At 52.9% G+C, this 27,600-nt stretch overlaps 1 protein-coding gene across 3 annotated transcripts in view; it reads left to right on the plus strand.

Moving 5' to 3' along the window:
• palm1a (paralemmin 1a) overlaps positions 1 to 27,600 on the plus strand; it is a 661,170-nt gene that overhangs the window by 502,683 nt on the left and 130,887 nt on the right. For all 3 annotated transcript variants that reach the window (XM_086004975.1, XM_086004976.1, XM_086004977.1), the window contains one exon: positions 11,228 to 11,358. In XM_086004975.1, coding sequence (XP_085861101.1) covers positions 11,228 to 11,358 — 131 coding nt within the window. The remainder of the gene's footprint in view (positions 1 to 11,227; positions 11,359 to 27,600) is intronic.

The raw sequence follows: 27,600 nt of genomic DNA on the forward strand, positions 1-27,600 counted from the left end.
GGCGGATGAATACATACTCAACATTCTTCAGTTCCGCTGGCACGTGTGAGTTCTGTAAGCCGTGATTTGATGTAGGCACCGGAGCGAAGCATCTGGCCGCTTCCTGGTGGCTAACGAGATGCTGGGAGGCGGACCATGGCTCTGTGGGAGAAGGGAGGAAATCCCCTGTACTCAGAGGCTGGCCGTAGACGAGTTCAGCTGAGGACGATTGCAGGTCTTCTTTGGGCACCGTACGAAGACCCAAAAGGACCCATGGAAGTCTGTCCACCCGTCCTGCACCTTGAAGACTGGCCCAAAGGGCGGCTTTAAGCGACCTGTGGAATCGCTCGCAAAGGCCATTCGCCTGTGGATGATAGGCGGTGGTGCGATGAAGTTTGGTACCGAGCCCCTGAGCTACAGCGTTCCAAAGCTCCGAGGAAAATTGTGGCCCACGATCGGAAGAGATGTCCGCCGGTACCCCGAAACGGGCAACCCAACAGGAGATGAAAGCTCTAGCGACGTCTGCCGAAGTGGTGGAAACCAAAGGAATTGCCTCTGGCCACCTAGTGGTGCGGTCCACCACGGTGAGATGAGTATAACCATGAGAAGGCGGAAGCAGCCCCACAAGGTCCACGTGGTCGAAACGACGCTCCGGAACAGCGAACGTAGCCACTGGAGCTTTAACATGACGCTGGACCTTAGCCTTCTGGCAGATTACGCAGGTATTAGCCCAGTCACGGACATCGAGGTGCATACCTTTCCAGATGAACTTCGCCGACATAAGCCATTGTGAAGCCTTCATCCCAGGGTGCGACAACCCGTGTATGGCATCAAACACCTTCCGGCGCCATGCGACCGGCACGATGGGTCGGAGAACGCCCGTGGAGACGTCGCAAAGAAGTGTGGCACCTGTGGCCTGGAAAGTGATGTCGGTCGCTTGGAAACTAGAGGGGACGGTTCTGTATGATTGGACCTCAGAGTCCAAGGCCTGATCTGCAGCCATGAGGGCGTAGTCGATCCCCAGGTGAACCGCATGGACCGTCGCACGGGAGAGGCAATCCGCCACCAGGTTGTCCTTACCAGACACATGTTGAATGTCCATGGTAAATTCGGAAATAAACGTCAAGTGACGTTGTTGACAAGCGGACCACGGTTTGGCGGTCTTGGCCATGGCGAACGTTAGAGGCTTGTGGTCGATAAAAGCCGTGAAGGAACGTCCTTCCAATAAGAACCGGAAATGGCGAATGGCTAGGAAAAGGGCCAGTAACTCCCGATCGAAGGTGCTGTATTTTTTTTCATTTTTCCATAGTTGACAGCTGAAAAACACCAGCGGTTGCTACGTGCCGTTGACCCACTGCTCTTGCACTGCGCCGATGGCGTAGTCTAACGCGTCCGTGGTAAGGGCGATGGTGGCACCTGGAAGTGGGTGTGCCAGCATGGTTGCGTTGGCCAAAGCGCTCTTGGTGTTAACTAATGCCTGGTCCATCTCGGCTGTCCAGTTGATTGGATCCTTACCGGACTTGCCCTTGAGGGCCCCGTACAAGGTTTGCATAAGCTGAGCCGCCTTAGGGAAGACAAGGTGATAGAAGTTGACCATCCCCAGGAACTCTTGCAAGGCCTTGATGGTTAGCGGGCGCGGGAAAGAGGTAACCGCTTCCACCTTCGTCATTAAGGGGACGGCGCCGTCTGATGTTATGCGGTGTCCCAAGTAATCGATCTGCTGCAGGCCGAACTGGCACTTGGCCGGGTTGATGATTAAACCGTGCTGGCTGAGGCGCATAAAGAGGGTACGCAAATGGGAGATGTGCTCTTCCTTGCTAGCACTGGCGATGAGAATGTCGTCCAGGTAGACGAAGATGAAGCTTAGGTCTCGGAGCACGGAGTCCATTAAGCGCTGGAACGCCTGTGCCACGTTCTTCAAGCCAAACGGCATCCGCAGTAACTCAGAGTCCAAAAGGGGTGATGACTGCGGTTTTCGGGACGTCTTGCAGGTGCACGGGAACCTGGTGATACCCCCGGACGAGGTTGACTTTAGAAAAGATAGAATTTCCCGCCAAATGGGCCGAGAAATCCTGAATATGCGGAATCGGGTACCGATCAGGAGTAGTGGCGTCGTTCAGGTGTCGGTAATCACCGCATGGCCGCCAGGCGCTGCCCGGTTTCGGAACAATGTGGAGAGGCGAAGACCAGGGACTGTTGGATCGGCGAATGATCCCGAGCCGCTCCATCGTGTTGAACTCCGCTTTTGCAGCCGCGAGCTTGCCGGGTTCGAGCCTTCTAGCCCACGCATAAACCGGGGAGCCAGTAGTGGTGACATGATGTTCAACACCATGCTTCGTGGCCGAGGAAGAGAAAGTGGGCCTTGTCAGCTCCGGAAACTCTACGAGGAGCTGAGTGAAGTCATCCGGAGGAGGGAAAGCGCAGGCAATAGGGCGTGCCACGGTGGTACCGTGGTAGCACGGAATCGAGTGGAAGGTTGTCGCGTTGATCAACCAGCGGTGCCGGACATCGACAAGGAGGCTGTTGGCACACAGAAAACCCGCCCCTAGGATGGCCTGCGAGACTGTGGCCATGACGAATTCCCAACAGAAGCGCTGACCGCCGAAACAGACTTGGACCCGCCTCTTTCGGAAAGTTCGAATTGCTGCGCCATTAGCCGCTACGAGGGAAAAACCGTGGTTCCCAGCCTGCATATCGAGCTTCGACGCAGGTAGAATGCTACACTGTGCCCCGGTGTCACAAAGGAAACATCGACCCGATAGGGAATCGGTGATATAAAGAAGTTTCCCCGTAGATCCGATGGCCATCGCAACCGCGGAGCGCCCGTTAGACCTGGTCCTCCTTCGCCAGGAACGCTGCAGGAGCTTTTTTTTTGGGGGCGAAAAACTGCAGGGGGAATGGCAGCATCGTGCTGTCATGCCAAAACGGGCGTGGTAGGAGCACCAGCCCGCCGCAGGAGGAGCTGGAACCGCGTCTGTGGGGGCTGGGCGCCTCGTGGCCGCGCAGCGCTGCTGGGTTACAGTGAATATCTTATCGGCTTCGGCAGCAAGCTCGGCGCAGTCTGTAATGTCGGATCTGGCTAGGGCAGCCTGTACCTGCTCCGACATTTGGTAGATGAAAAGCTCCCGGAAGAGGAAGCATTCCGGTTCGGCACCCAAGAGCGTGAGCATTTGGCTCATGAGCTCAGACGGTTTGGAGTCCCTGAGGCCAGGCATCGTGATGAGCTGGCGAGCGCACTCTGACTTCGAGAGCCCGAAGACCTGTAGCAACCGCGCCTTTATCGTATCATACTTGCTGTCAGTGGGAGGACTACCGAGGAGGCTGATGATCCGTGAGGCAGTTGCGCTGTCAAGGGCGGAGACCACGTAGTAATAACGGGTCTGATCCGCGACGATGTTCCTGATGGCGAACTGGGCTTCAGCCTGGATAAACCAGGCATCTGGTTGTTGCTCCCAGAACTGTGGCAGTTTCAGAGTCACGGCGTTCGTGTCTATGCTGGAGATCTTCCGCGAAAACTGTTCACGAAAGTCGGGGTCACCAATGTAGGAACGGAGGTTCCTAACGAAAAGACTGAGTTCGACTCAGGCAATCAAAATAATGAACTTTAATGGAACAAAACAGGTTTAAACTGGAAACTGCTGGAATACATCGAATGCAGGTCTGCTCTCATTGAAGGCTCCACGAGGACTGATCCCCTGGTCTGAAAGATGACGTTATCACGTTCTTCCCGCCATTGGGGAATCACGTGACTAACGGCATGACGTCATCACGTTGAAACCGCACTGTAAAGGTAACTAGACATAGTACAGTTAAACAGTGTAATTAAAGGTACAGACACAGGCAGTAACTACATTGCTGTTAAAGGAATTATGTACAACCGCTCAGACCTTTGGTGGCTCCGCCACAATACAGCCTTTCCATATTCGTCCTCCCAAAGTGCATCACTTCACACTTCTCTATGTTACTTGATATTACTATAGGGAATCGCTGAGTGTTATTTTTTGTTCATTCACAGGATGTGGGCATCGCTGGCAAGACCAGCATTTATTGCCCATCCCTAGTTGCCCTTGAGAAGGTGGTGGTGTGCCACCTTCTTGAACTGCTGCAGTCTGTGTGGTGAAGGTACTCCCACAGTGCTGTTAGGGAAAGAGTTCCAGGAGTTTGACCCAGCGATGATGAAGGATCGGCGATATATTTCTAAGTCAGGATGGTGTGTGACTTGGAGGGGAACTTGGAGGTGGTGGTGTTCCCATGCGCCTGCTGCCCTTGTCCTTCTAGGTGGAAGAGGTCGCGGGTTTGAGAGGTGCTGCCAAAGAAGCCTTGGCGAGTTGCTGCAATGCATCTTGTAGATGGTACACACTACAGTCACGGTACACCGGTGGTGGAGAGAGTGAATGTTTAAGGTGGGGGATGGGGTGCCAGTCAAGCAGGCTGCTTTGTCCTGGATGGTGTCGAGCTTCTTGAGTGTTGTTGGAGCTGCACTCATCCAGGCAAGTGGAGAGTATTCCATCACACTCCTTACTTGTGCCTTGTAGATGGTGGAAAAGCTTCGGGGAGTCAGGAGGTGAGACACTCGCCACAGAATACCTAGCCCCTGACCTGTTCTTGTTGCCACAGTATTTGTGTCTGGTCCAGTTAAGTTTCTTGTTAATGGTGACCCCCAGGATGTTGATAGTGGGGGATTCGGCGATGGTAATGCCATTGAATGTCAAGGGGAGGTGGTTAGACTCTCGCTTGTTGGAGATAGTCATTGTCTGGCACTTCTGTGGCGCGAATGTTGCCTGCCACTTATCAGCCCAAGCCTGAACATCGTCCAGGTCTTGTTGCATGCGGGCATGGACTGCTTCATTATTTGTGGAGCTGTGAATGGCGCTGAACACTGTGCAGTCATCAGCGAAAATCCCCAGTTCTGACCTTATGTTGGACGGAAGGTCATTGATGAAGCAGCTGAAGATGGTTGGGCCTAGGACACTGCCCTGAGGAACTCCTGCAGCGATGTCCTGGGGCTGTGATGATTGACCTTCAACCACCACAACCATCTGTCAAGAGCATTCTTGAAAGATCGGAAATGCTGGTTTTCGGCAAATGCGCTTCGCATGCCTGAAACCAGAATTTCCGATGTCCCTACCGGTGTATACACAGCCCGTACACACTCATAGGCATTGGAAAATATGGCCAATGATGTTACTACAGGATATCACTGTGTGTGTATATATAACATTGTATCATGAGGTTAGCACAAGGAATCACTTGAACCTAGTTATTTAACGTGTTTGTTCCAAATGGTAAATACTTTGAGACAGCGGATGGAGGAATTTCAAATGAATATGTTTGTTACTAGGATTTCAGTTCAAGGATATTTCTGACTGATTTCCTGATGGAAATGCACTAAAACATCTGGAAGCAATGGTGGTTCTCAGATCAGTCCAGAAATCCAGCTGTTCCAAGCTGGTAGCTCAGTAACCCAGCCGTGTCACCACTGTAATAGCTCCATTCATTGAAAATTGCTCAGTGACTTCCATATGACAGATATATCTATCCGGGCTGATTTACATACCTTCACATCTCCCACTTTTAATGTCTAGGGCTCCCTATAGACATAACAAGGACTCCTGCGTGCAGTTCAAATGATTCCATACAGGAAGAAGTGCTGGCCCTCGCCTGGCACGTACTGCTGTTGAGGAATAATGGATCATATGTGACAAAGAAGGTGATAAGGGTGAAATTGGATCTATCCTTGCACTGGAATGGGTAGGCCTGCAGAACACCAAATAATGGGCCTTGGGCCTCAACTAAATTAGATTAGCGATCTGTGGACACTGTGCGTCCCTGAGCAGCTGACCGATGAAGTGGATTTAAATATTGGGCTACGCCCTCTGATAGATCCTGGGTGGGAGAGGGGAGGGGAGGCAATCTGGATGGGACCAAGCAAGGGGCAGCAACAATCTTCGGGCCTGCTGTGGAGCCGGGAGGAGAATTCCTGGTCCTCCCAGCTCCACATTTAGGTAAGTATTTATAAAAAAGTCTTGCCTATTTTGTGGCAGCCTCCAGCGGTCCCTTTTAGAACCGCCCGTTGACTTGGTTATCCTGAACAAAGTCAGCTTGGCACAATTTGGGGAAAGGGCCTGAAAGAGACAATAAAACCCCTATTTGCGTATGCAAAGGGCCTGACTCCCTCCTATTTCAGGTGCGGGGCCTGGGCGCCTATACTTCAGTCTTTGCCAATATGGCAGGGGGAACACTGCTGTCATGGAATGTGCGCCCGCCACCCACCACATCGGAGCCTTTAGTGCCCGTTTCACACCTTGCAAATGGGCGCGGAGTCAGCGGATTCCAGGCCGATGTTTCTACATCACAGTTTAACGGTCAATAATATTCACCAGATATGGAGCTGGCAATATTGTCTATTATTTTAGTAAACCACCACTACAATAGCAAAGCTTCCATTCATTTACAGAGAGTGTTCAGCTTTTGACAGAATACTGGAAAAATATGCAGAAGAAATTTTAACTGATTCCACAGAAACATCTTGGTAAAAAGAACCAGTCAGGAGAAATTTCAGTCCAACAATGACAACAGCTTGCATTTATACAGCACCTGCAGGGTGGAAAATATTCCAAAGTGCATCGCAGAGGAGAAGCAGCTATTGAACAGTCATGAAATGGCTCGGAGAAATGACCAAAAGCTTGGCCAAGCCAGCAGGTCTTTGGGAAGCCATCAAAGCAGGGAGGGAGCTAGCAAGGCAGAGAGTTTTAGGGGAGAGTTTCACATAGTTAGGGTCAAGCTGGCTGAAGGCTTTGCCTATTATTGGGGAGCAGCAGGGGGGTGGATAAACCTGAGGACACAACTGGAGGACCAAAGGGCAGAAGTTGGCATGTGGAGCTGGGGGAGTTTGCAGCAAGAGAGCAGGGTCGAAGCATTGAAGGGAACGGTAAATGAAAACAAGGATTTAGAACTTGAGCCAGATCAGTGAGGACTGGGAGATGGGCGAGCGGGACTTACTGTGGGGACTGGGAGATGGACGAGCGGGACTTACTGTGGGGACTGGGAGATGGGCGAGCGGGACTTACTGTGGGGACTGGGAGATGGGCGAGCGGGACTTACTGTGGGGACTGGGAGATGGGCGAGCGGGACTTACTGTGGGGACTGGGAGATGGGCGAGCGGGACTTACTGTGGGGACTGGGAGATGGGCGAGCGGGACTTACTGTGGGGACTGGGAGATGGGCGAGCGGGACTTACTGTGGGGACTGGGAGATGGGCGAGTGGGACTTACTGTGGGGACTGGGAGATGGGCGAGTGGGACTTACTGTGGGGACTGGGAGATGGGCGAGTGGGACTTACTGTGGGGACTGGGAGATGGGCGAGTGGGACTTACTGTGGGGACTGGGAGATGGGCGAGTGGGACTTACTGTGGGGACTGGGAGATGGGCGAGTGGGACTTACTGTGGGGACTGGGAGATGGGCGAGTGGGACTTACTGTGGGGACTGGGAGACTCTGGTAGTTGGAATTGTAGGAGGAGAAGCTCATGAGCAGTGACCGAGTTAGGAGCGTGCAACCAATGCGATTGGATGGGCCCAGAGCCCATCACCGGCCAGCTCGGTTCAGAGTGCGCGGGCAGTCCCGGCCCAGAGAGCGCGGGCAGTCCCGGCCCAGAGAGCGCGGGCAGTCCCGGCCCAGAGAGCGCGGGCAGTCCCGGCCCAGAGAGCGCGGGCAGTCCCGGCCCAGAGAGCGCGGGCAGTCCCGGCCCAGAGAGCGCGGGCAGTCCCGGCCCAGAGAGCGCGGGCAGTCCCGGCCCAGAGAGCGCGGGCAGTCCCGGCCCAGAGAGCGCGGGCAGTCCCGGCCCAGAGACAGTCGGCAGTCCCGGCCCAGAGACAGTCGGCAGTCCCGGCCCAGAGACAGTCGGCAGTCCCGGCCCAGGGAGCGCGGGCAGTCCCGGCCCAGGGAGCGCGGGCAGTCCCGGCCCAGAGAGCGAGGGCAGTCCCGGCCCAGAGACAGTAGGCAGTCCCGGCCCAGAGAGCGAGGGCAGTCCCGGCCCAGAGACAGTAGGCAGTCCCGGCCCAGAGAGCGCGGGCAGTCCCGGCCCAGAGACAGTAGGCAGTCCCGGCCCAGAGAGCGCGGGCAGTCCCGGCCCAGAGACAGTAGGCAGTCCCGGCCCAGAGAGCGAGGGCAGTCCCGGCCCAGAGACAGTAGGCAGTCCCGGCCCAGAGAGCGAGGGCAGTCCCGGCCCAGAGACAGTAGGCAGTCCTGGCCCAGAGAGCGCGGGCAGACCCGGCCCAGAGAGCGCGGGCAGTCCCGGCCCAGAGACAGTAGGCAGTCCCGGCCCAGAGAGCGCGGGCAGTCCCGGCCCAGAGACAGTAGGCAGTCCCGGCCCAGAGAGCGAGGGCAGTCCCGGCCCAGAGACAGTAGGCAGTCCTGGCCCAGAGAGCGCGGGCAGACCCGGCCCAGAGAGCGCGGGCAGTCCCGGCCCAGAGACAGTAGGCAGTCCCGGCCCAGAGAGCGAGGGCAGTCCCGGCCCAGAGACAGTAGGCAGTCCCGGCCCAGAGAGCGAGGGCAGTCCCGGCCCAGAGAGCGAGGGCAGTCCCGGCCCAGAGACAGTAGGCAGTCCCGGCCCAGAGAGCGAGGGCAGTCCCGGCCCAGAGACAGTAGGCAGTCCCGGCCCAGAGAGCGAGGGCAGTCCCGGCCCAGAGACAGTAGGCAGTCCCGGCCCAGAGAGCACGGGCAGACCCGGCCCAGAGAGCGCGGGCAGTCCCGGCCCAGAGAGCGCGGGCAGTCCCGGCCCAGGGAGCGCGGGCAGTCCCGGCCCAGGGAGCGCGGGCAGTCCCGGCCCAGGGAGCGCGGGCAGACCCGGCCCAGAGAGCGCGGGCAGTCCCGGCCCAGGGAGCGCGGGCAGACCCGACCCAGAGAGCGAGGGCAGTCCCGGCCCAGAGACAGCAGGCAGTCCCGGCCCAGAGAGCGAGGGCAGTCCCGGCCCAGAGACAGTAGGCAGTCCCGGCCCAGAGAGCGAGGGCAGTCCCGGCCCAGAGAGCGAGGGCAGTCCCGGCCCAGAGAGCGAGGGCAGACCCGACCCAGAGAGCGCGGGCAGTCCCGGCCCAGAGACAGTAGGCAGTCCCGGCCCAGAGACAGTAGGCAGTCCCGGCCCAGAGAGCGCGGGCAGTCCCGGCCCAGAGAGCGAGGGCAGTCCCGGCCCAGAGAGCGAGGGCAGTCCCGGCCCAGAGAGCGAGGGCAGTCCCGGCCCAGAGACAGTAGGCAGTCCCGGCCCAGAGAGCGCGGGCAGTCCCAGCCCAGAGAGCGAGGGCAGTCCCGGCCCAGAGAGCGAGGGCAGTCCCGGCCCAGAGAGCGCGGGCAGACCCGGCCCAGAGAGCGCGGGCAGTCCCGGCCCAGGGAGCGCGGGCAGTCCCGGCCCAGGGAGCGCGGGCAGTCCCGGCCCAGGGAGCGCGGGCATTCCCGGCCCAGGGTGCGCGGGCAGTCCCGGCCCAGGGAGCGCGGTCAGTCCCGGCCCAGGGAGCGCGGGCAGTCCCGGCCCAGGGAGCGCGGGCAGTCCCGGCCCAGGGAGCGCGGGCAGTCCCGGCCCAGGGAGCGCGGGCAGTACCAGTTCAGGGAGCGCGGGCAGTACCGGTTCAGGGAGCGCGTGCAGTACCGGCATTTTGGTGCTGCCTGCTCATTGTCCTCAGCCTGGCAGTGAGTTGCTAGGGCAACGCACTCTTTGCAACGCTAATCTCAGAAGGAGGCCAAAGGTCTCTTGGGTCTCCCGCTCGCAGTGTCGGGGAGCGGGGAAGAAAGGAACGACCCCAATAGTTGCCGTACGTGGACCATATATATTAGCTGCTGCCCAACGTTTATCGATATTTTGTTTGTTTATGACCTGAATGCAGATAAAAGAGATCTTATCACAGATCATTTTCAATCGTTGCAATGGAGTTCACCCATTGATTTACTGACCCACGAAACTGTAGGCCTCCCGGTAAGCTGCTAGAAAATGCAACCCCTGCCACTGATGGGCAAAAAATGAAAGTATAAAAGAACCTTGGCAAAGGAGGTGTTTGAAGTTCTGGTGTCCATCCTCACAAGTCCTGCCAGACTCCTCGTGGCCGTTGACACTGCTGGAAAGACCTTTTAGCGGCAGCAAATACTGGCGAGAATTAGCACGGGCGGCAATGCGAGCGCAGAACGCCAAAATGGATGTGCTGGCGTCAACTCGGCGTTACGCGCTGATTGACATCACACTCCAACTCATTAAAATACTCTCGCCAATATCAGTTAACGGCAGCACTAATGACCTACCAAATAGGCGGCCACCGCGGTACCTACCTCCAGCTGGCGGAAGAGCGTCGCCTGCCATTTCTTTGCCATTTCATGGCACTAACGGGTGGCACAAACCACCCGAATTTCTAGGCCTATGACTCTTCTGACTAACAATATGGAGCTAGTCGATCTCTTGTGACGCTGCACATGGGGAGTCAAGGCCAAGTGTAGTCTTTAGGTAAAGCAGTGTTAGCGGGCCGGGGATAACTGGACCAGGCTGTGAAGATATAATTCAATCCCCATTTTAAAGTCATACATTCTGTCCTTAGTTTTCTATAATATTTTGATTTTGTATTATTATTTACAGTTAAGTAACAAAATTTGTGGCGATTTGGGAAGCAGAGAAGTAGATGAGCATAGGCGCTTCAGGCTGAAGAGCCGGGAGACGCAAGACCGAGGTGCTACAGCACCGCCATTGGCTGCCGGGTGTAATTACAGCGTGACAGGTTTACATTGGCAATTTCCTTGAAAAATATGGACATGGAAATTTATAATCGAAAAAGTTAACACAGAAGTGTGAGCAAAAAAAATGACAACAGCTAGTAAGATTTTAGAGACAGGAAGTATGCACAGACATAAAATTTTAAATATTTTATAGGTAATAAATAGCAAATCTGATTTACTATCGGAGGACATCTGTTAGTGTTGACTGGAAAAAACTATGGGTGGAGTTTTCAAATTTAGAGGGGACATAAAAAAGGCAACGTCGGATTGGACACTCATTATACACTCTGCCTTATTTCCTTTCCATTGACCATAGGAAGATAAATCGGGCGGGGTGCATAACAGGCAGCCAATCCTCGACCACCCAATTTACACTCCCACTGAAATTGCAAGTTCCACCCTATGTATTGAACGAGAGGGGCACAAAACTCAGAGCACCAAGTTCTGTTATTGTTCTACTGTCTGAATCCAGCTGATGCTGATTTCTTTTCCTCCCACAGTCCAAGGCTCTGCGAGAACGATGGTTGCTGGAGGGAACTCCTTCATCGGCAGCAGAGGAAGACGAGGGGATGAAGAAACAGCTCCAGGAGGACGACGTCAAAACTAAACAGTTGGAGGAGACTATCCAGAGGTAACTGGCAGACAGTCTGATCATGAGCTCTCTGTCTCTTAAGAGAAATGTAGGAAGTCACACAACACCAGGTTATAGTCCAACAGCTTTATTTGAAATCACAAGCTTTCGGAGCGCTGCTCCTTCATCAGGTGAAGTGAAGAGAAGCATACAGGCACAGCATATATAGTCAGAGAAAACTGCCAGATGATTACAGGTAATCTTTCTAACTGCCCTTTATCACACCTCGGCAGAGAGATAATCACAGCAATCAAAGGTGTGAATGGTGTCCAAACAGGTCAGTCAGGAAAACATTACATCAAAGAACAATGAGGTGGGGTCGCAAGGGATCAAATGTTGCAGATGCTGGGATCTGTATGAAAAACAGGAAAAAAACAAAAAACTTTGCTGGAAATCACAGCAGGTCCGGGCGCATCTGTGCAGAGAGAACAAGCCAACGACGACTCGAGCCTGGATGACTCTACGTCAGGTGGGGTTACATGTAGCGTGACATGAACCCAAGATCCCAGTTGAGGCCGTCCTCATGAGTGCAGAACTTGGCTATCAGTTTCTGCTCGACGATTTTGCGTTGTCGTGTGTCTCGAAGGCCGCCTTGGAGAATGCTTACCCGAAGATCGGAGGCTGAATGACCTTGACTGCTGAAGTGTTCCCCGACTGGGAGGGAACACTCCTGCCTGTCGATTGTTGTGCGCACAACAATCGCCAGGCAGGAGTGTTCCCTCCCAGTCGGGGAACACTTCAGCAGTCAAGGACATTCAGCCTCCGATCTTCGGGTAAGCATTCTCCAAGGCGGCCTTCGAGACACACGACAACGCAAAATCGTCGAGCAGAAACTGATAGTCAAGTTCCGCACTCATGAGGACGGCCTCAACCGGGATCTTGGGTTCATGTCACGCCACATGTAACCCCACCTGACGTAGAGTCATCCAGACTCGAGTCGTCGTTGGCTTGTTCTCTCTGCACAGATGCGGCCGGACCTGCTGTGATTTCCAGCAAAGTTTTTTTTTCTGTTTTTCATACAGACCCCAGCATCTGCAACATTTGACCCCTTGTGACCCCGCCTCATTGTTCTTTGATGTAATGTTTTCCCGACTGACCTGTTTGGACACCAGTCACACCTTTGATTGCCGTGATTATCTCTCTGCCAAGGTGTGATAAAGGGCAGTTAGAAAGATTACCTGTAATCATCTGGCAGTTTTCTCTGACGATATATGCTGTGCCAGTATGCTTCTCTTCACTTCACCTGACGAAGGAGCAGCGCTCCGAAAGCTTGTGATTTCAAATAAAGCTGTTGGACTATAACCTGGTGTTGTGTGAATTCCTACATTTGTCCACCCCAGTCCAACACCGGCATCTCCACATCATCTCTTAAGAGAAACCAAGAGGAACGGGCTGAGTTGCTGGCATCCTACTATCATTACCGGCTGGAATGGGTTTGCCAGGAAAGGGCCTTCTGCGCCCGTCCTGGCAACGAGAGGCAGAGTCACATAACCAGTTGTATCCAGGAAGCGGGAGAGATCAGTAGGACAGCCATCCATATATGGTGTCCATGCAACGAAGATGATTCCAATTCTTGGGATTCGTAGTATAAGGATGGGTTTTCAGTGGGAAACAGAGAAATGTGGAAAAATATAGTTCCTGGATTAAATTTGCTCCGAGCCTTAGATGGTAGATGTAGGTAGAACTAGATTATTTAATTCCTTCAAGCGAAAGCTTGAAATTATATAAGACCCTGGTGAGACCACACTTGGAGTATTGTGTACCGTTTTGGTCTCCTTACCTAAGGAAGGATATACTTGCCATAGAGGGAGTGCAACAAAGGTTCACCAGACTGGTTCCTGGGATGGGGGGATTGTTCTATGAGGAGAGATTGAGTAGACTAGGCCTATATTCTCTAGAGTTTAGAAGAATGAGAGGTGATCTCATTGAAACATACAAAATTCTTACAGGGCTTGACAAGGTAGATGCAGGGAGGGTGTTTCCCCTGGCTGGGGAGTCTAGAACCAGGGGCTCTCAGTCTCAGAATAAGGGGCCGGCCATTTAGGACTGAGATGAGGAGAAATTTCTTCACTCAGAGGGTTGTGAATCTTTGGAATTCTCTACCCCAGAGAGCTGTGGATGCTCAGTCGTTGAGTATATTCAAGACAGAGATCGAAAGTGATGCGCTATCAATTACTCATAAAAGACTGAGAGTTAGAAGAGTAACCAAAGGCTTTTATTAACAACAGAATGGAGGTCTGCCTCGAGTGGTCGACCGGTCCAGGATACAAGGGCTGGGGAGCAGTCACCTTTATACTAGGACCTGTGGGAGGAGTCAGCCGAGGCATGTCCAGGCATGTACACAGTGGAATACAAACAGGACAAACAGGAATACAAACAGTGGTTTACCACATTCACCCCTTGTTTAAAATTGAGTCTGGCGGGGTGAAGTGTATTAAAAGTTAGTGTATTGGAGTCTCTCCGGAGGTCTTGTCTGCCGCTGTGATCGGCGTGGCGACGGCAGGGGTAGTGAAGTTTCCGGCGTCGAGTCCAGCGTAGGCTGTGGCACAGGCGTGTCGTCTTCGTAGATGTCGAGCGGGTCGCGGGGCCCAGGCCTGCCGTCTGCTGGGGCTGGATATCGGATCGTGGGGGGGGGTGGTAGTGGGTAGTGGGTTACTGCGGCCCCCGAGGGTGCAAGGTCTCTTATGGAGACTGTGTCCTCCCGCCCGTCCGGGTATGCGATGTAAGCATACTGGGGGTTGGCGTGGAGGAGGTCGACCCTCTCGACCAGGGGGTCCGTTTTATGGGTCCTCACGTGTCTTCTCAGTAGGACCGGCCCTGGGGACGTCAGCCATGGCGGTAGCGATGTCCCCGATGTGGACTTCCTTGGGAAGACAAACATTTTCTCATGAGGGGTGGCGTTAGTGGCAGTGCAGAGCAGTGACCGAATAGAGTGGAGCGCATCGGGGAGCACATCCTGCCAGCGGGAGGTTGGAAGGCCCCTAGACTTTAAGGCTAGCAGGACGGCCTTCCAAACTGTCGCATTTTCTCTTTCCACCTGTCCGTTCCCTCGGGGGTTGTAACTGGTGGTCCTGCTTGTGGCAATACCCCTAGTTAGCAGGTACTGACGGAGTTCGTCGCTCATAAACGATGAGCCCCGGTCGCTATGGATATAGCTGGGGAAGCCGAACAGGGTGAAGAGGTTGTTCAGACATTTAATGACCGTGGCACTGGTCATGTCCGGGCAGGGGAAGGCGAACGGGAAACGGGAGTACTCATCAATAATATTGAGGAAGTACACATTGCGGTCGGAGGAGGGGAGAGGCCCTTTAAAATCGACGCTCAGGCGCTCGAAGGGGCGAGTGGCTTTTATCAGGTGGGCCCTGTCTGGTCTATAAAAGTGCGGTTTGCACTCAGCGCAGACTTGGCAGTTCCTGGTCATGGTCCTGACCTCCTCAATAGAGTAAGGCAGTTTGCGGGCCTTGATGAAGTGGAAGAACCTGGTGACCCCCGGGTGGCAGAGGTCATTGTGGAGGGCCCGCAGTCTATCGATCTGCGCGCTGGCGCAGGTGCCACGCGATAGCGCATCCGGGGGTTCATTTAGCTTCCCGGGCCGGTACAAGATCTCGTAGTTGTAGGTGGAAAGTTCGATTCTCCACCTCAAGATCTTGTCATTTTTGATTTTGCCCCTCTGCTTGTTGTTAAACATAAAAGCAACTGAACGCTGGTCAGTGAGCAGGGTAAATCGTTTTCCGGCCAGGTAGTGCCTCCAATGACGCACAGCCTCCACAATCGCCTGGGCCTCCTTCTCAACAGCGGAGTGTCTGGTCTCCGGGCCTTGGAGGGTTCGTGAAAAGAAGGCCACGGGCCTCCCCGCCTGATTGAGGGTAGCGGCCAGGGCAAAGTCAGACGCGTCGCTTTCCACCTGGAAGGGGATGGATTCGTCCACTGCGTGCATGGTGGCTTTGGCAATGTCCTCCTTGATACGGTGGAAGGCTAAGCGGGCCTCTGCCGTCAAGGGAAAAGAGGTGGACTTGATCAGCGGACGGGCCTTGTCCGCATAGTAGGGGACCCACTGGGCGTAATAGGAGAAAAACCCTAGGCACCTCTTCAGGGCCTTGAGGCAGTGGGGCAGTGGAAGTTCCATAAGGGGACGCATCCGGTCGGGGTCGGGGCCGATGACTCCGTGTTCCACAACACAGCCAAGGATGGTGAGGCGGTTTGTGCGGAATATGCACTTCTCCTTGTTATATGTCAGGTTTAGGAGTTGGGCGGTGCGGAGGAATTTTTCGAGGTTTGCGTCATGGTCCTGCAAGTCACGGCCGCAGATGGTCACATTGTCCAGATATGGGAAAGTGGCCTGCAACGCATTTTGATCTACCATCCGGTCCATCTCCCTTTGGAAGACGGAGACCCCGTTGGTGACGCCAAAGGGAACCCTAAGGAAGTGATAGAGGCGGCCGTTTGCCTCAAAAGCAGTGTACTGGCGGTCCTCAGGGCGGATGGGGAGCTGGTGGTACGCTGATTTCAGGTCAATGGTCGAGAAGACGCGGTACTGCGCGATCTGGTTGACCATATCAGCTATACGGGGGAGTGGGTAGGCGTCCAGCAGGGTGTAGCGATTTATTGTCTGGCTGTAGTCGATGACCAGGCGCTGCTTCTCGCCGGTCTTAACGACCACAACCTGGGCTCGCCAGGGGCTGGTGCTGCCCTCAATAATCCCTTCTTTCAGGAGCCGCTCCACTTCGGTTTTAATGAAAACCCTGTCCCCGGCACTGTATCGCCTGCTCTTTGTGGCGATGGGCTTACAGTCGGGGGTGAGGTTAGCAAACAGTTGGGGGGGGGTGACTCTGAGTGTGGAGAGGTTGCACCTGGTGCGCGGCGGGCAGTTTGGAAGCTGCTGGCTGCGGACTGTGAGTGGGGGTAGGGGTCCACCGTACGCCATCGTAACACTTTTAAGGTGGCACTGAAAATCTAACCCCAGCAGGACGGCAGCGCAGAGGTCAGGCAGGACCAGAAGTTTAAAATGATCGTACACGGTCCCGTCTACTACGAGTGTCACCACGCAGTAGCCGCCGATGTCCGCCGACTGGGACTCGGAGGCCATAGAAATCCGCTGTTGCGCAGGCAGGACTGGGAGAGAGCAACACCGCACCGTGTCGGGGTGGATGAAGCTCTCCGTGCTCCCAGAGTCAAAAAGGCAGATTGTATCGTGACCATTTACCTTAATGTCCATTGTGGAACTGGCCAGTTGGTGCGGTCTCGCTTGGTCCAGTGTAACGGATGCCAGCGTAGGGGTCGGTGTGTCGCTGCGGGTATCAGATGAGGCGGTGTCGGGGGCCTGCTGCGTCCCGGCTGTCGTCCAAGATGGCGGCGTCCATGATCCCCATGTGGCTGGAGGCGTCCAAAATGGCTGCTGTACCGGTGATTCGCACATGGCCGGGGAGGTCCAAGATGGCGGCCCGCATGGCCCACACGCGGCGCTGCTGGGGTTCGGGGTGGCTTTGGCCCTGCAGACGCTAGCGTAGTGTCCCTTCTTCCCGCAGCCCGAGCAGATCGCGTTTTTCGCCGGGCAGCGCGCTCTGGGGTGTTTTGCCTGGCCACAGAAGTAGCATTTCTGGCCTTGGGGCACTGCTGTCTGGCCTTGGGACACTGCTGCGGTAGTTGGGCCGTTGTTGGGGTGTGGCTGGGGTGGCACGGCGCTATGAGGCGGTCCTACCGTGTCCCAGGCTGTCATTCCCCGCGGCGTCCACGGTGCAGAGGAGTAGGCATCCATGCCCTGGTAGGCTGCATCCAACGATAGTGCGAGTTCAGAGGCCTTGTTGAGGTCGAGGTTACTCTGCTCCAACAGTCGCTGTCGGGTGTAATTGGATCTGTGGCCCGCTACAAAAGCGTCCCGGATAAGTTCCTCTGTGTACACGGCGGCCTTTACATCTTTACAACCACAGGCCCGGCCAAGCACAGACAGTGCCTGAAGGTATTCCACGGTCGATTCCCCAGGTTGTTGTTTACGACTCCCCAGGAGGTGCCTGGCGTACACTTCGTTCACTGGGCGCGTGTACTGGTCCTTGAGGAGCTTGATAGCGTCTGCGTACGAGGTCGCGTCTTGGATGACCGAGTACACTCGGTGGTTCACTTTGGAGGTCAGGACATCCAGTTTGTCCTCGTCCGATTTGATTGCTTCGGAGGCGGTCAGGAATTTTTCGAAACACTTAAGCCAGTGAGTAAACTTGGTGGATGAGTCCGCCTCCCGATGATCTAAGTCCAGGCATGCTGGTGTGAGGATCTTCTCCATTATAAAATGTTGTTAATAAAATTGATGCGCTATCAATTACTCATAAAAAACTGAGAGTTGATTTTTGGATATTAAGGGAATCAAGGGATATGGGGATAGTGTAGGAAAGTAGATTGAAGTAGAAGATCAGCCTAGAATGGTGGAGCAGGCTCGAGGGGCCAAATGGCCTACTTCTGGTCCTATTTCTTATGTTCTTATGTAAGTTGGACCTATTACTGGCTGTGGAGGAGATGACCTCATACAGGAGGTAGGTGCCTGGCAACATTAATCAGGGCAAGGGTGGTCTCCTGGATTAGTTTCGATCACCTAAAGCGGTGAGAGAGCAATGCTGCTGTTTTTTTCCCCCCTAATTGGCCTGAGTTTTTATCTGGTTTGACCCCTCTCCCGGGTGATTATATGACTGTGGGGTGGTGAGATGGGGGGTGGAAGGAAGTGTGCTGTGATGCATAAAGCATCACGACCGTATAGGATAGGCTGCTCGGACCAGTAAATATTTTCCTGTCCAACATTTTCCGTTTAATTCAGTGAATGGAGGAAAGTTTCCTCCATTGTAGAGAAACCGTAAGCTACAGAACAAAAGTTCAACATTAACAAACCACAGGCAAGCATAGAGATGAGGTTTCTCTTCGTCAATCTGGTGATTTTGGGGAGCAGATTCCCTGGGAAGGCAATTAGTGTGGTTGATTAACTCCTGCAAAAGGGAGCTGCACACACATCTAGTTGCAAACAAAATTTGAAGTTATAAGGATTTTTGGAGACTGCGATCAGGGATCTTGCCGTGTGTAAATTTCAGATGAGACGTTAAACAGAGGCCTCGTCTGCTGTCTCAGGTGGATGTAAAAGATCCCACGGCACTATTTTGAAGAACAGCAGGGGAGTCATCCCCGGTGTCCTGGCCAATATTTATCCCTCAACCAAATCACTAAAACAGATTATCTGCTCATTTATCTCATTGCTGTTTGTGGGAGCTTGCTGTGCGCAAATTGGCTGCCGCGTTTCCTACATTACAACAGTGACTACACTTCAAAAATGGCTGTAAAGCGCTTTCCAACGTCCTGAGGTTGTGAAAGGCGCTATAGAAATGCAAGACTTTCTTTTCTTCCTCTCTCCAAAGATACTGACTGAGCTGCTGAGTGTTTCCAGCATTCTTATGTTTTGTTTCAGATTTCCAGCATCCGCAATATTTTGGGTTTTTATGTTTTACGGAGGATGTAGGGTTTGGATTTTTCATCCATTCCTGGTTGAGCGGAATGAACTCGCCTTTCTCCCAGTGCCCCATATATAATTCAACTCATTGACAGGACACTTAGGGGGAAAAATTGAGTTGCGCCCGCTTTGGGGCGATATCTTCGCTACTTTTAGCGCCCCAAAAAAGTTAGCGCCCCCGCGGCCGAAATTCATCGGTAGCGCCCCAAGAGGAAAGTGGGGCGCTACTGGAAGCACCCCGCCTTCCTCTTGGGGCACTGCGAGGGAATATTGCGGTGTTACGTGCAACAGCGCCACGCCCTGCGGCACATCGCGCCGCTGTATTGCAGGCCTTCCTCCCCTTCTTAAAGGGGAGGGGCCTTGCGCAGCACGACCCGGGACCCAGCAGGGCCACCAGGGATCGGAGTGCCGGCAAAAGAGCAAAGTGCTGGGCTCACGGAGCGCAGCCGGCACTCCGCGGGTGGGGGCTGCAGAGGAGGCCAGGGACGGCAAAGCGGGCAGGTGCTGGCAGGCAGCCAGCAACAAAAATGGCCGCCCAGCACCTTCCCTTTAATTAGCGCCGCCCCAGCCGCAGGTAGGCCCCCCTTACCCCATCGGACATAGCATCCAGTGGTAAGTCAGGAGTCGCTGCCGAAGATCGCGAGCGGAGCGCTGCGCATGACGATGGTGTCATCACTGGCGGTGCAGTGCCGTGGGGCGCTAACAGTTACCGCCAGCGCTAACCTCCCCCTGAATTTTGCGGGAGGCGTTGGCGGCACCGTGCCCAGGCGTTAGTTGCTTTGCGCCCCGTTAATACCCTAGGGCGCTAATGGGAGGCGCAGAGCAACTGAATTTTTAGGTCTTAGTCTCCGATAAAAGGTCAATAATGGGGCAGGGATACACTGTGAACTAACCCACAGTGACTTGCTCTGATCGAAGTTAGATTGGAATCCTTACCTGACCCCGAGAGCGTGAGTTGGGCAGTAATTCAATACTCTTTGATCTACATGATGGTTCAGTGAAGGGGGTTTAGCACAAATACCAGGGGAGCTCTAACACATCCTCGGTGCTTATGCCTGAACCATGCAGAGAGACAGCACAATGCAAGGCCGCAGTGGAATCACAGTAATGGAGTCAGCACTTGAAACCATGGTGACAGCAGGCCTTCAGTTTGCACCCACGCCATCCCTGTCAGTAGGTGCAGTAAAGGTCACAGCAGTTCAGTTCATGGGGTTAGATTCTCAGCCGCTTGCCCGATAATCCCGACGAGAGGCCTGGGGCAGTGTGAGGGCCAGCCGCGTGAACATACAGGCTGTGGCAGAGATCGCCAACTCTGGTTGGATGTATTCCTGGAGGTGTCACCACGTGACCTCCTGCCTCTAACCACCCCGCCCCGCAGTATCGCAGCAGCATCCTGGAATCTTTGGAATTCTCTACCCCAGAGGGCTGTGGATGCTCAGCTGTTGACTGTAATCAAAGCTGAGATCGATAGATTTTTGGACTCTAGGGGGAATCGAGGGATATGGGGATCGGGCAGGAAAGTGGAGTTGAGGTCGAAGTTCAGCCATGATCTTATTGAATGGCGGAGCAAGCTCGAGGGGCCGAATAGCCGACTCCTGCTCCTATTTCTTATTCATCTTTAAATCCTGGAGACTCATGGGCAATCCAGAAAGGTTGCCAACCCTAGAAAACGGGCAGAAAACGAATGCCCGCCAGCTCCAGCCCTGGGATAAGGTAGGCCCAGGGTAGGGGAGGGAGGAGGGGGTCTGTTCTCGGGGGGTGGGGAAGGGACGCAGATTGGCAGCGGTCCAGGTTGTCATTGTAGAGCCCGGAGGATGACTTCCTGCTCCTCCCGGCCCCACAAAAATATAAATCAAAGCTCACCTTCCAGTCTCCCCTTCGGCGAGACCTCCAGTTACAACAGTTGATCCTAAAATGGCCATCGGGGTCCTCGGTACATCGCAGGACCCTTATTTGCATAGTAAAAGGGCCTGACTAGGGTGGGAGTTCTGGCCATCCAGCGCTAGGCTCTTGGGAATAAAGTATCAGCCACACTACGGGCGGGAGAGGGCGGTAAGTCATACCGTCTTCAGGGTGCTGCCTGCCGGCCGGGAGGCCTCAACGTCTACCCCACTGTTTTTAAAAGTAATTCATTTGATGTTCTCCAGAATGGCAGCAACATAAATGGAAATGTGGTTACCGTTGTAGTTTTATTGGATGTGAATACATTTGTGAAGCCTTCCTCAAAGAACATTGCAGGTGGCCAGCCTCGGGGAATTTCAATTAGGAGTTTGCTCTTTGCCGTTGGGTGATGGTCTTATTAAAGCAATGCCAGGTTGTTCTTCTATCATATCTTTGCACTCTTCACCTCGGAGAATAGAGCGAAATAGCGGAAGGTTTCGCGGGCTGATTAACAGTCTGACAGGCTGCAACATAAACACTCCTTCCAAGGCCATAACCATCTTTTACCAGCCGATAGGGGGGGTGTCAGTCCTTGATCAGCGAGGGCTTTATGGGCTGCCACCATCCATACAATGGGGGGGGGGCGATGGGTGCCACTGGATGTCAACCCAGAATTCAGAGCCGAAGCTCCACTCACTGGGACTGTCTGGAGTGGGTTTTGAATCACTACACCTTCTGACTCAGAGGCATGAATGCTACCACTGAGCTAAAGGCTGGCTCCTGTGCCATGCTGCAAAGCTCAGAGTTACCTGCAATGATTTATGGCCTCTGATGGACAGAAAAGTACATGATGGGGTAAATGGAGGTGGTGGGGGGGGGGGGGTGGGGGGCACGGGATGAAAAGTGAGAATCGTAGAATCATAGAAATTTATGGCACAGAAGGAGGCCATTCGACCCATCGGGCTAGATTTTCATTGGGCCGTGGAGTCGGGATTGGAGGCGTGTGGGGGTTTAAAATCCTGAAATTGGGGGCCCTGACACCATCCCGCACCCAACCCGCCTCCATGCCAGTTTCAAAGGAGGCGGGTACCCGCCCACAGTGGGACCTGCCTCCCCGAGGCGGGTAGGGGATTAGTGCCAATTAACTACCTGTTAACAGGTAGTTAACAGGCAGTTTTTAGCCAAATCCCTATTTTCATTGTTGAAATGTGGGATTCCTGACGGCTCCAAACCACGCCAAGTTAGCAAGGCGGGCCATCGGGATGAAGGGCTTGGAGGGTTCGAGATGTCCAGTGTTCAGGTGAGTGATGGGTACATGAGTGCAGAGGTAAGTGTGTTTGGTCTGTGTAAAGTGTGTAAAGAAGTTCTACTAACCTTTACTTACCTTTACAGCCTTCCTTCCTTCAGGTCTCGGGAGTCCCTCATCTCACCGGCACAGAAAACAGAATGGCCGCGATCTGTCAAAATCTGCAGCCTCTGCTTTCTGTTCCGGGGAGATCTCTAAATCATCCTGAGAGGAAGGAATTAACCTGGAGTACAGATTGTCAGTGTTCGACAGCTTCAAGCAGCTGTGAAACGCTGCTATCCCATCTGTCAAAAGGTCTTGACGGATGAAATTTCAATCTGTGATGTCACCTGTTGCCGGGTGGGCGGGGCGGGCTCAACAAGGTCAATCAAGTCAAAATTGCGTGGGTTGGCTAGAACTCGGTGGAGGCGGGACTACAACCCCAAAAGTTGTAGTCCCGCCTCCTACCCGCCTCCTCAATGAAAATCCAGCCCACAGTGTCCGTGCCGGCCGACAAAGAGCTATCTAGCCTAATCCCACTTTCCCGTTCTTGGTCCGTAGCCCTGTAGGTTACGGGACTTCAAGTGCATATCCAAGTACTTTTTAAATGTAATGAGGGTTGCTGCCTCTGCCACCCTTTCAGGCAGTGAGTTCTAGACCCCCACCACCAAGACATATAGCTCTCCCACTCTTGGAACCGGGAATACGTCAAGCAAGGCGTCACTGAGCAACAGGGAGCAGAGTGAGAATGAGTCATGAAATTGCACTGATAAATCTTGCCACAGTGTCGTGCAGTTCAGATGCTTCAACCCATTTTGCAACCACACTCCGAAAACAACCCACAAGCTGCTCTCCTCAAAACAGGACAAATTATTTCCTGACGCCATAATGCACTTCAAACACCTCATGAATACTCACACATAACGTAAAACCAGTGATTTATGGACCACTGACGGAGTGTTCAAAGGGCACCATCTTCATCAAGGAATGTTGGTCAACCCTTGTTCTATTTGGGGAAGAGCTGAGCAGAGCTCTCGCCACGGTGACACACCGTGCAAGTAACGGGGTGACGCGACTCAACAAGGTTTATGGTTATAGAACACCGCGACATAAATTAAACATTCAGCCACTTTATCATAAATTGACCCTTTACATAGAAACATAGGAACATAGAAGCAGGAGTAGGCCATTCGGCCCCTCGAGCTTGTTCCGCCATTTAATGAGATCATGGCTGATCATCCAAATTCAGTACCCTGTCCCTGCTTTCTCCACATATCCCTTGACCCCTTTAGCCTCAAGAAATATATCTAACTCCTTCTTGAATATATTTAATGAATTGGCCTCAACTGCCTTCTATGGTAGAGAATTCCACAGGTTCACCACTCTCTGGGTGAAGAAATTCCTCCTCATCTCAGTCCTAAATGGCTTACCCCTTATCCTTAGACTGTGACCCCTGGTTCTGGACCCCCCAACCATCGGGAACATCCTTCCTGCATCTAGTCTGTCTAGTCCTGTTAGAATTTTATAAGTTTCAATGAGATCCCCTCATTCTTCTAAACTCTAGCGAATATAAGCCTAATCGACTCAATCTCTCTTTATACGTCATACCTGCCATCCCAGGTATCAGTCTGGTGAATCTTCGCTGCACTCCCTCCATGGCAAGAACATCCTTCCTCAGATAAGGTGACCAAAACTGCACACAATACTCAAGGTGTGGTCTCACCAAGGCTCTGTACAACTGCAGCAAGACATCCTTGCTCCTGTACTCGAATCCTCTTAAACATAACAAGAGTGAAAGTAAGGAGATAAAAAGCAAAACCATGAATCTGAAGTAGAAATAGAAAGTGCTGGAAGTACACAGGTCAGTCGTCCTGCAAGCCTTCAGCTGCCTAGGCCTGAGTCTCCCTCGCTAATCCCGCAGCCTCTCTACCTCCTGCTGCTCCTTTAAGATCCTCCTTGAAACACATTTTTTTTTTGAACAAGTTTCCGGCCTCCCTTCCTAATTGCTCCAGCTTGGCCCGGCCTCCATTTTATCCTTATGCCTCTGTGAAGCCCCTCAGCCCACTTTTCTGCATCAGAGGCAGGGTTGCCAACCCTCCAGGATCGGCCTGGAGTCTCCAGGAATTAAAGATTAATCTCCAGGACACTGCCAGCAAAACCTGGGAGAAAAATCAGAGGGGCATTAAAAAAAATGCGTATTTTTCATTTTTGTTATGAAAATATTGGTGAAAATTTTTAAAAAGCTGTTTAACTGGGTGGGGCGGTTGGAGGCAGGATATCATGTGATGAACCCTCCAGGAAAACGTCCAACCAGAGTTGGCAACCCGAGTTAGAGCTGTTAAATAAATGCCATTTGTTTTTGAAGGAGGATTTGGCAGGTTGACATTCCAAATGTTTCCCTTCAGCAGCACAGGAACTTGGAGTTTTAAAATGGAGGAAACCAGGGGGAAGCTGGAGATAAAAGAGAGAGATTCCATCCCAGAGCTGCATGTTATCAAAGGACCTTCTAACTGGTTCAGACAGTTGCGTCTAATGCATTAATTATACCAAGCTAATTAAAAGGCTCCATAGTGCTCTCTTGGAAATGGTCATTTTTAACTTGCCATCTTCTTTCTTCCATTTAAAATATATCATCCTTTGCGGAGAGATCAAGTCTCACTTTTAATGAAGAAGTGAAATACTTAAAAAGCTCGCAATATTTCTGTAGGCAATTTAACAGCCATTGCAGTTGGTGTTTCAGACACTGTTTGCAGACACTGCCAGAAGCAGCCTTAGTGAGCTCTTTAACGTCAGGCTCACATAAGCTTTTTTTTTTCATCTTCATTCATGAACCATCTCAATCTTTCATTGGGAGTTATTTTTTCTCTGAAACAGCCTCTGAGCTAGACTCCATCATGGTGGGATGGATGGGAGCGGATTTGGAGGTTGGGGAGAGGAGGAGAGAGTCTCTCAAAGCCGAAAAATAAGTTTGACCTTGTCATTTGATTGCATCGGCTGTTGGGTTTCAGCTGGTGAAAGAGATTTCCCCGCCTACAGCCACCACAAGCACTGGAAAGCAGACAGAGGGGGTTACAGGCTACACTGTGAGAACAAGCTGTCAGAGGCATTAGCTTCAACTGTTCTCGAGGACCTCTGCATTGGGGCTTGTATCAATGCATACATTTATGAATAGAATTCAGCTCCTAAACACAAAGATTGCACAGCAGTTCCTAGATCTAGAGCTTCCAATGTCTCACACTCCAGGTATAGCAGTGTAATGGCTATGTTACTGGGCTGGTAATCCAGAGGCCTGGACTAATAATGTGATTGAATGTGAATGTGCATTCAAATCAAACCATGACAGTCTGAGAATTTGAATTGACTTCAAACTCTTTGCGGGGTTTAAACCGCAAGTACTTGTGTCAGAGATTCAATCACTCAGCCAGCCTGCCCTGACCTTCCAGAGTCATTTAAATGTTTTAGGTGGGCACCTGTGCTATCCTAGCTCCATCAGGAAGCCTGGCTGGGAGGGACAGGGTCATTATTGCAGCAGGTTCATGCGTCTACCCAGGATTTGCATCCAATTACATATTCCTGCCCATATATGGCAGCAATATGCAACAACGGCATTGGGTGGCGAGCGGGATCGGAGGAACAGCTACACGCCCAAGTTCCTTTTCTTGTCTGCCCCAGATCTGGCTAAAATCAGGCAGAATGATACAGGAAAATCTGGCTCTCTGTTCCTACTTCAAACAACGTGATTACCAAAGATCCTCCCCAGCTGTAATTGAGGTGTTTAAGAGATAGAGTGACGCCTGTCCTCAAACTCCCCAGTGAGGCGGCCGCAATATATCTGTCACACCAGATGTTCCTTTCTGTTCTACAATCCCAGATGAGACAAGGGCAGCACCAGACTCCAAATCTCATCACCCCAACTCTACATGGCCTACTCCCGACCCACAGCCTGCTAATCGCAGGTCACTGATGTAGTGTATGTACTTTGAAGAAGGAACTATATTCTGCAGCCCCTGTATACTGCAGTACCAGTAGTGACCACCCCGGTATATAAGCCTGTGAAGTAACTTTGTATAGTAGTTCCAGTTTTGTCTCCATTCAGTAAACACCTGTTATAACCAACTCCTGCAGTCCATGTCTCAATTACACACGGACGTTACACTGGCAACGAACAGATCCGAACTTACCTACAGTTCTGCATCATGTCACGGGGATCCATCCCTGAAGTGAAGTTGTTAGAGGTCGAGGCCAGAAGGAAGAAATCCAAAAAAAACAAACAGAAGAAACGGGCGTCAACCGTGGGCAACCGCCCTCTGATTCATCGAATTCGAAGATTTGCAGGAGAGGCTGTCGAGAGCTGGGCTTGGTTATCCAGTCTATGGTGTTCCAGCTAATCGGGCTGGTGGCAGGTAGTACACTGATCCTTCCTGGGCTGCGGCGGGCTAGAGCTCGATCGGGTGGCTTTTCTACGGGGCCGAGCAGCGTTGTCAGGAAGAGGAGAGAGAGAGAGAGGGTGGAGCACACAGGGCGCGGCCGGTGCTATGAAGCCGGGCAGCGTACAGACCCGAGAAGAGGAAGGAAAGTGTCCCATAGGGTCTGCTCTGACGACGGGAACAGTAATTAAAATAAAAGAAATTAGAAGCGCAGAAAGCCGCGAGGAGCTGCAGTTTGCCACGGGGACCGCGAAGAGCGGCGTTGGCAGCAGCGTGGGGGGGAAGTGCGCGAAGACCATAGGGCATTGCCATCAAGGCATAAAAACACCAGCAACAGCGCTAGCAGCAGCGGAAAAGACAGAAAGCGCGGGAGGCGCCATCTTAATCCAGCGGGGAAGAAGGCAAAGCGCGGGAGGCGCCATTTTGTTCAATCGGGGAAGAAGGCAAAGCGCGGGAGGCACCATCTTAGATCTCCAAGATGCCGAAGACTGGCAATATCACTGCCTTCGATAATGCAATAGAAGACTGGACCACGTATGTGGAAAGAGTCGAAGTATATTGCAAGGCAAATGAAGCAGCCGATGAGAAAAAGGCATCGGTACTACTAAACTTAATGGGCGCAAGAACGTACGGCCGAATGCGGAACCTGATCACTCCAGTCAAACCGATGGCGAAGAGTTTTAACGAAATTGTTGATATCCTACAGGAACACCTAAATCCTACACCGCTGCTGATAGCAGAAAGATTTAAATTCCACAAGCGAAATCAGCATAAAGATGAGAGCAATGCTGCTAACTGTAGTGTATGTACTGTGCAGAAGGAACTATATTCTGCAGCCCCTGTATACTGCAGTACCGGTAGTGACCACCCCTGTATATAAGCCTGTGTAGTAACTTTGCATAGTTAGCTCCAGTTTGTCTCCACTCAGTAAAGACCTGTTATAACCAACTCCTGCAGTCCGTGTCTCAATTACACACGGACATAATACTGGCGACGAGCAGATCCAAACTTACCTACAGTCTGCACCACCTCGTGGGGATCCATCCCTGAAGCGAAGTTATCAGAGGTCGAGGCCAGAAGGAAGAAAGAAAAAAATAAAACAATCAGAAGAAACAGGCGTCAACCGTGGGCAACCGCCTCTGATTCATCGGAGTGAAAGATTTACAGGA

The sequence above is a fragment of the Somniosus microcephalus genome, chromosome 13 (assembly GCF_052327205.1).
Source record: "Somniosus microcephalus isolate GS21.2 chromosome 13, FLI_Smic_1.0, whole genome shotgun sequence".
NCBI lineage: Eukaryota > Metazoa > Chordata > Chondrichthyes > Squaliformes > Somniosidae > Somniosus > Somniosus microcephalus.